This window comes from Pyxicephalus adspersus, chromosome 2 (assembly GCF_032062135.1).
Source record: "Pyxicephalus adspersus chromosome 2, UCB_Pads_2.0, whole genome shotgun sequence".
NCBI classification, from domain to species: Eukaryota; Metazoa; Chordata; class Amphibia; order Anura; family Pyxicephalidae; genus Pyxicephalus; species Pyxicephalus adspersus.
Window position 1 is genome coordinate 148,200,015 of NC_092859.1, and position 9,380 is coordinate 148,209,394.

Consider the following 9,380-nt stretch of genomic DNA (forward strand, 5'->3'; position numbering starts at 1 on the left):
CTTTGTACAGCACTGTGTAATATGTTGGCGCTATATAAATAGCGTGTGTAGTATTAATAATACAAAGAAAACACTGCAATGGTTATTTTAATATGTCAACCCCAAATTATTTTCTACTAAACTATGTTAGTTCTTCTTTGTTGCCCGTCTTCCGCCTTCTGCCTATGTCACCCGATTTCGCATTGCATAGGCTCAAGAGCGGGTGATGTAGCCGATGGGGAAAAAAAAAAAAAAAAAAAGAGTACCGATTTCACTGCTTATGCGTGAGAGTAGCATTTTCTTTTTTCCCTAATGAAGGATCAGGCTTGCACAGAAGGAGCAGCCAGAAGCCTCCTGGGATCCATAAAGTGTGCATCCCAGGAGGTTCTGCACTGCTCATGGCAATGAAGACAGAAGGGGAGAGATGTCCCCCCCCCCTTTTTTTTAAATAGTTTTAACCCCCCACCACCAAAAAAGGAAGATAACTTTTACCATAAAGGTGGTTGCCAACCCTTTTAATGTAAGGTAAAATGTCTAGTTTACCTCCGCTTTAAACTGTGTAAATATATTTTTATTCTTGCAATCCCTAATTATAAAAGGGACACATCCAAACATAAGATCTGTTCATTAGATCTGCAATAGGTCCTTAAAAACAAAGCCAATACAACTGACGACTTCAAAATGTTCAACAGAGCAAAGTGGACACAAAAGTACACCAGCATGGTTAAGGGCTTCCTCATGTACAAATAGCACACCCCCAGCCAGATCCTTGTAAAATATGATGAATTATAAAAGCTCTTTTATAACATTGGACTTGATAATTGTCTGAAGTCTATTCTGTTTATATTTTGCCTTCCATGGCCCCACCGACCGTATAGACATGCTAATAAAAACAATTACATAATAACCCTTTCATTTTTTATTACTTACCCAATTATAGACATCTAATCAGTCTCTGGAATGCAGCAACTCATGGCTGGAGAAGGTGCTGGAAGGGGCTGTACATAGCTTCCTGAAAACTGATGCTGAGTTTCCATGATTGACAGAACTGATATTTGAACAATGGATGAAAGGGGTGGCCAAGGACAATATATGGATGAAAAGGCTAAATAATGCTGAATGTCCTCCAGCCAAGAAATTAGTCAGAATCTGAGTTGCTGCAATTTCTGTTTAGGAAGTGTAATATCAGTACAAAAAAAAGGAGTCTGTACATCTATACAGAACCAATGGGACAGCCAGAGTTTAGCTTTAATTGTTATACTTCACATGCAGTTGTAAGCTCAAACTCAATGGGCCCGATTTATGAAAGCTCTCCAAGACTGTACAAGATACACTTTCATCAGTGAAGCTGGGTGATCCAGCAAACCTGGAAAAGATTTCTTAAAAGTCATTTGCTACTTGTTAGCACATGTTTTTAATCCTGGACCAGATCCATTCTAGTTATGCTGGATCACCCAGCTTCACTAATGAAAATGTATCCTCTCCTGCCTTGGAGAGCTTTATTAAAACAGGGCCAATAATTGTGCCTTTAAATTTCACGGATCTGTATAATAAAATCAAACCTAATATTACAGTTAAAGTTCACCATAAATATGTCTTCTAATTCCTGCACTGAACATCCTTCAGGATTTAAGGGTTTCCTGTTGGTAATAAAGGGCGAGAAATATAAGCAAATTGGTCCTTATAATTTTCATGCTGTCTGCACACTCGGGAAGTGCATTGTAGTGAGTGCCATCAAAGGCTTTCCATCGTCCGTTGAATTTTTAAATAACAAACTACAGAATATAGTATCGATTTACAAACCTAACACAAAAGCTTTGTATATTGAGCCTTGAGTGTTTGTGGTTAAATAATGCTGGCATGGGATAAATGATGTATTGTTACTGTTACTTGCAGAATTGATGCACAACCTGGACAGATGTGGCCCATGCGACCTCCTCTATCTGGTATTACAGGCTTTAAAAGTTACTTCAATTACTACTTAATTTGTAACTAAAATTACCATTCTGTATTGCTGTGTACTGAATCTAGAAAACAACAGCTAAGCAGAATGTATATTTACACCAGACGCCATCAAAGAAGTTTGTCCCAAAATGAAGAGTCTGTATAGGTACAAGCTAACATTGGGCCTGATTGAAGCTCTCCAAGACTGAAGAGGATACACTTTCATCAGTGAAGCTGGGTGATCAAGTAAACCCTGCTTGAGAAACACAGATATATGCATTCTTAGGTGCTGAAAGAAAAAATGAAACAAAAAGTACAAGTTTTTAAAAAATTGTATTGCAGGACACATTATTGGCACGGTTTATAAAAGACACAACAAAACCTTCCATACAAATTCACAGATTATCGTAATACTGCAGAAGCAAGCAGGCATTACATTATACTAAGTGAAAAAAATGGCAAATGTCCTTCAGAGTCGACAGGATTCACCCTATTGAAAACAAAACAATCCCTGGACGTACCGCTCGTCAGCAAGCTCTATTGAAATCTATGAAAGGGGAAGTTTGCTTTTAAAGTTCAGTATTTTTCCCAGAATTTATGTATTGTGACCCAATTCAGTAACCAGGCACACTTAAGTTAAACATTTACTCCTCTAAATATGTCCCAGCTCTTATTTCTTTAAATTATCTGCATCAACCTATCCTGTGCATGAAAAGCCTTTGTTTACAAATGTATCATTTCTATAAGGGCGTTTTTTTACCCCATATATTATGCCAACTTTATTATCTGGCACCAGTTGCATATACATTGCTTAGCCCAGATTAATAATAGAAGACTGCTGCAGATATCTAAAGGTGCACATACCTGCAACAGCCTCCAAAACCAGGCTTAGTACCAGGCAATTCCGCCATGAAAAGCTTGGATGTGCATTTTAGGTCACTGGGTCCGATTTTTGTTAAATCTCTCCAAGGATAGAAAGCATACACGTTCAATAATGAAGCGGGGTGATGCAGCAAACCTGGAATGGATTTCTTTAAAGTAATTTGCTATTTGTTAGCAAATGTTTGCAATACTGGACCAGATCCATTCCAGTTTTTTTTGGATCACCCAGGTTCACCGATAAAAGTGCATCTTCTTTAGTCTTGGAGAGCTTTAATAAATCAGGGCCACTGGCTGAGAAGAGGTGTAAAGATTAGGACTGCTGCCCTGTCCTGATCTGTGTGCTTGTTCCAGATCAGCAATGGCAGCCTCTCTACAGCTTTCCTTTAATGAAATCTTGGGAGAAAATTCAAATATTGAAACCTTCTATACATGGCAACATCACCGTAATCACATAATTTCCACAAGTGGCACTGGCCTAGTGAGTATCTTTGGATCATCATAAAATGAGCCCTATACCTGCATATTATGAACCACACAGAGTAATATTTTCATACTATTCTATATAGTATATAATATACTATACTGTATACATTTGCTGCTTTATGCCAGACATATTAGATCTCCAAATAAGCACTGCTGCACAGTATGAAGAAGGAACCCTGAAATGTGGACCATACCATCATCTTTGTAATTAATTGTAACAAAGCAAACCTGTCATTGTTATTGCCTAGTTTTCATATTGTATTTCACCATAGAAGTTATGGCAGCAAGTATAATCTGTAAAAAACGTTGAAGCTATGTACTGATTAGTCCTTAAAGGAAACCGTAGTCTCTCCGCTTCAGAGATCAGCACCCTGTCATAAGTCTTCTTTTGCAGGTGATGGTCGGTTAGTTTCAATTGAAGACTTTGATTTCTTAGTGTCGCTCTTTTTCTTCTTCTCTGGTTTGTTAACGTTTCTGACTTTAGCACTGCCATCTCCTCCTTTCCCAGGGTACACCTGTCCTTCTAGTGTTACATCTGCACACCGGTCCTGGCTAACCAGAAAGTCCTTCACTTCCCAGGCATATCCGCCATCTCGGAGCATGAAGATTACACGGTTTGGCCCCACGATGAATCTGTGAAATATATACATAATATAGTAAAGCGAATGACTTGTGCAACCTTTCTGGCTAATAAATACAGGAAACGTGTTAATATTACAATACAGGATGATAACTGTGTAACTGTTCAGCCAAAGTTAAACAATGCTTCCAGAATCTGGCACACATTGACACAGAGGTTAGCACTCTGGCCTTTGGAGCGCTAGGTCTAGGTTTGAATCTCGCCCAGGGCACTATTTGCATGGAGTTTGCAGGTTCACCCTATGCGCGGGTTTCCTCCAGGTACACGGGTGGTTTCCTCCCACATTCCAAAACCATGCAGTTAGGTTAATTGGCTTCCAGCCAAAAATTAACCTTAGACTGTGTTAAAGAATAATATATGTAAACATTACCAAATAAATGAGGTAGGCACATTAGATTGTGAGCCCCTTTGAGGGACAGCTAGTCACATGACTATGTACTTTATAAAGCACTGCATAATATGTTGGCGCTATATAAATACTGCGTGTAATAATTGGCACAGTGAAACTTAAAGGCTAACTAAAAATGCCCAACAACCTTCCTGTGCAGTTAGAGATCTCATACTAGCTACAGATCTTTTATTACAAAGGGTAAAGTCGCAGAGTTAGGAAAATGAATGCCTCTGGGGTCCATCCACACCTGCGTGCTGCTGCGCAATATGACTGTGCAAGATAAGTGCATTACACTGCCATTTGTTCTGAATGGCATCCTAATACATTAGCATTTCACCACAATGCATTACTAGGCATTGGGATACACCAAAAACAAAAAGCAACCTAAATGTAGCAGTAGCAATGCTTACTATGTAGGTCCATAGTGCTCTGGGAATCCTTTGTCACATAGGAAGTGGCTGCTTTTCTGCACCCAGTATGTCCCATGCATGTCCCTACCATAGTCATATGTCATTAAAACAGTCTAAGGTCAATTTTAGGGAGAAGCCAATTCACCTAACTGCATGTTTATGGAAACCAGAGTACCTGGGGGAAACCCAACACAGAGAGAAGGTGCAAACTCCATGCAGGTAGTGTCCTGGTTGAGATTTAAACCTGGGACCTAGCGCTGCAAAGATCAGAGTGCTAGATAATTTCCAACGACAAAAGTCTTACGTGTGTACCAAGCCTTCAAGTATGCTTTTAAGATGTGGGAGGAAAAACATGCAAGCAGGGGGAGAACATACAAACTCCATGCATGGACACCTTCATTCCACACAGGATCTATAAAAGACCAGTGACCAAGTACCACATTTTGGCTATTCCTTTTGGATAAAATAAAAAAAAAAAAAAATAATAATTTTTGCAGAGGATCCTTCCCTTTCGTCTTTACCACTGTGGAAATAAACACTAAAAGGCAAACCTGCAGCCTCCTTGGATACTTGTCACAAATCCCAGGAGGCTGTGGGCTGCTCCTTGCACATGATGAGCTGCACCATCATCAGATTGTGAGCCCCTTTGAGGGACAGCTAGTGGCATGACTATGGACTTTGTACAGCGCTGTGCAATATGTCAGTGCTATATAAATACCAGATAATTGGGGGCTTTCCTATATCAAAAATAAAAAAAGTGCTCGATCTCAAGCATGTACGACGAGAGCAGCGTTTTTTTCTTTAACGTTTGCAGGAGGTTGTGACACCAGATCTCGCACTTGTGTAGTGTAGTAAACTTAGAAGAAGAACCCAGAAAAAAAAAGGATGGCAGCGTCATCATTCCGTCCAGCACCAGAGAGAGAGAAGCTGAGACAGCGTTGGGCTAACTGAAGCCAGTTTGTGGAGGGATCAAAGACTTCAAGGGAATATGAGATTTATTTTTCCAGAGTTTTTCCCAGTCCCTTTTAGCTGGGCACACCACCCGGCACTTTTCAGTAACCACCCAGAAGTTTTTGGGTGCTTACTGAAGAGTTGGGTCACAATACAGGGGCTGCCACCTGCCTTTAATTTCTTTCCACCTAGTTTAAAAAAACTTTCTGGGTTCAATAGTATTTTTGTTAAAATTCCTCTTTAAATCCCAAATAAAAAAAAATTAGCCTCAAGCTGGTCATGTAGTATGCAATATTTTTAATCTGATAGGGCATTTTTTTGAGTACTATGAATGACATTGCAATTGAATACAATACTGAAAATGACTATGATACAGTATTCTCCCCAGAAATGTTTTTTAGTTGGATGGGAAGAAGCTGTAGGTGGCTGCTCTATTGTGACCTAACTTTTCAGTAATCACCTAAAAACGGAAAAGTGCCAGGTGGTGCGCCCAGCTAAAAGGGGAGAAAAGTGCAATATCACAAGATGGTACCTAGAAAACTTGTAGACAATCACAAATAATCATTTAAACTGAACGTAACCACGAGCACAATTGTTATTATTACACAGTATTTATAGTGTCAACATATTACCCAGCGCTGTACAAAGTCCATAGTCATGTCACTAGCTGTCCCTCACATAACCATAGTTATATGTCATTAATACAGTCTAAGGTCAATTTGGGGGAACCAATTACCTAACTGCATGTTTTTGGAGTGTGGGAGGAAACCAGAGTACCCGGAGGAAACACACACAAAGGGAGGGCCAGCAAACTCCATGCATATAGAGTCCTGGCCAAGATTCAAACCTGGGACCCAGTGCTGCAAAGGCCAGAGTGCTAACCTCTAAGCCACCCTGCTGCCCACAATGTCAATAGAAAGGAACATTGGATAACCAATGCTTAGAATATAACTATGGGTGGCGTTAGATTGTGAGCTCCTGAGCAGGGCAGTTAGTGAGGTGACTGTGGACTGTGTACAGCGCTGCATAATATGTTGGCGCTATATAAACACATGATTATGATAATGTAAACAGCTCCACGCAGCGTCTTACCTCTGAATGTCATAGTTTGCATTGAATAAGCTCCCCTGCCACAGACTTGTGATCTCTTCAGTTTCCTTCTCCGTAGGGTTTCCAGACACCGTAGCAAAGATCATGATAGTTTTACCCTTCTTGGTCATCTGCAGGATGCTCTCGGGGTTACCGGGGTCCAGTTTGGTAAAATCTACCGGAGAAGGCTTCCTCTTGTGCTCCGGCAGGTCACCTTCCTCTATTTCATCATCTTCCTGCAAAATAAAGAACAAGGCTTAGATTCAGAACATAAAATATAGATTATGGATAAATAAAATTTAAAGGAATAAAGGTTTTATTAAATAAACAAATGCATTGCATATTCATGGCTGCCTGCAACTTCCCTCCACAGCTACTCACCTCCCACTGCTCCAGCAGCCGAGCCATGTCCGCATCATTGTAATCTCGGATATCTTTCTTCTTTTTCTTCTTCTCCTCTGCAGCCGCTGTCAGGCTGAGAATAAAGAGCAGGCAGAAACACAGAGCCCGAACACTAAAGGTAGCCATGTCTCTCTAGCAGTAAAGTGCACATGCGCACAAGCACGCTTTCTTACCCGCACAATAAAAGGCGGAGCCATTAGCGGCAGGGCGTTTGTTCATTGGATCAATTCGTACGGGTCTACCAATAGTTAAACGACGCCTGTTTAGTACTTGGTATTGGCGGATTACGGCAGCCTGCTGCCTCCATTTTTGTTGCGGGCAGGCTATCCCACAGAAAGGGAAACTTTATAGAAATGATTATGTTACCATATTTTATTAAAAAAAAAGGCTATATATGTACACTTCAATCTTACAAAGCTACTGTTAAGCCTGTATTTATGCTTATGTAAAAGTTTCTTCAACCTTATACATTTATTAAAGTGCATATTACCACAAAAAATGAAAACCTTCGCACCTTCAACTTCTTCCTCCCTCCTAAATGTTACAAAATTGCAGTTTCATAAGTTTTTCATTTTTTATTAGTTTCTTTTCGGGGGATTTCTTCTAATCTTACAATTTGTTGCCTAGGCGACCATGATGTAGCCCTAGGCTGGTCGCCCTTGTTGGCACGCTCCTGCACATGCTTGGAGACTTTTCTGAAGCCTCGTGGGATGTGTGTCAAAAATACCCCAAAAGGCTTCAAAAAACTGTCTGTACAGGCCCCATCTCATGCATGTACATATATTATTGGGAGGATCAGGAATTGACCTAAAACCAAGATGGCGGCATGGAATCTGCATTGGGAGAGCCACAGTTGTGCAGATACAATCCTGGATTTCCTGGATTAGAGGGGTAAAATGAAGGGGTTTTCTTTTATCATGGGGGAGAGGGGTGGACGGTCTAATATCTGGTGGTCTTGTATTAAAGGTCTGCCTGTACTAAAGCACTGCCTGGTATGGCTGACAACTCTACAAATTATGCTTCTGTGTTGCCATCCTTCAGACTGCAAGCAGTTGAATCTGCAAACATTGCTCAGACATGCATTCCTTCCAATATGTAAAAATGTAAACGAGAGGGAAAGTATCATGGAGAGAGAAAGTGGAAGTTGTGATTGAACATGGCTGACTTTGAGAGACACATTATGTGTTGCCATGGCATCTTGTATCTCCAAAGATGGCATTTAGGAACTTAAACTGACCATGTCGGCATGGTGGCATCCTATGGCTCCTCAGTTGAATATTCCCTCATGCTAGTCAATCAAGATGGCTGAGAATGATGAACCTGGAAGAAGCCCGGATGATGTTTTCAGCAGTGAGGATGGGGCAACTAGTGATCATTGCAATGCTAGGAAGAGTTTTTTTTTAGGTAAGGTAATATTGAACTAAACTTTGGCTGATTTTGGGGGTGAATACCCACGGAATACATTTTAAAGTTACGAAAATATTTTGCACCATTTACAAGTCTGCCATGATGTGCAAATGAATTGTAAATACTAATGGCACAACCCCTGGACTCGGGCTGCCGGGGTAACTTCTGTTTAAGGAAACATAATAAGTTTATATTGATGAGCAAATGCCAATCATAATGGATTCTATACAAGTTTCCAAGGATTTAACACCATCCCACCATCACATGGATCTGTGTCTGTCACTATTATATGAGGATGAGAAGTTTCCTGACCTAATTATCTTGCTGTCACAGTGATAGCTATGGGACATTTTTTTCTGTTACAGACCATGTGATACCAGCCTTTTGTATTCCTCCTTACTGATCAGCAATGTAAGGGGTACTGTGTTACGTCCCCAAGAATAATGCACACTGGGCTGATCCCTGCACGGTATGCACATATGCTAACCCCTGTGTTTTATATGCCATGGTGCATATATTCTGGATCCCTGCACCCTGTATGTTATGCTGTACATGCACCTGACCCCTGCACTATGTATGTTATGCTGTACATGCACCTGACCCTTGCACTCTGTATGTTACAAATATTAGATATGTATGTATATGTAAGATAAGACAAATCCATGTTGCACAATGTTGCACAATGGACAAGTTCTGTCTGCAAAAAAAAACTCTGTATGTTATACTCTGCACTCTGTATGTTATACTGTACATACACCTGACCCTTGCACTCTGTATGTTATGCTGTACATGCACCTGACCC

The 9,380-nt window shown here is 40.5% G+C and overlaps 1 protein-coding gene across 1 annotated transcript; it reads right to left on the minus strand.

Annotated features, from left to right (window-relative positions):
• Positions 1-2,237: 2,237 nt before the first annotated feature.
• On the minus strand, positions 2,238-7,329 carry MESD (mesoderm development LRP chaperone). Its single transcript, XM_072402734.1, has 3 exons — positions 7,151-7,329; positions 6,773-7,005; positions 2,238-3,921 (listed from the first exon to the last, which is right to left on the minus strand). Exons 1-3 carry the CDS (start codon positions 7,295-7,297, stop codon positions 3,663-3,665), a joined length of 639 nt encoding a protein of 212 aa, XP_072258835.1. The 5' UTR covers positions 7,298-7,329; the 3' UTR covers positions 2,238-3,662.
• Positions 7,330-9,380: the final 2,051 nt, after the last annotated feature.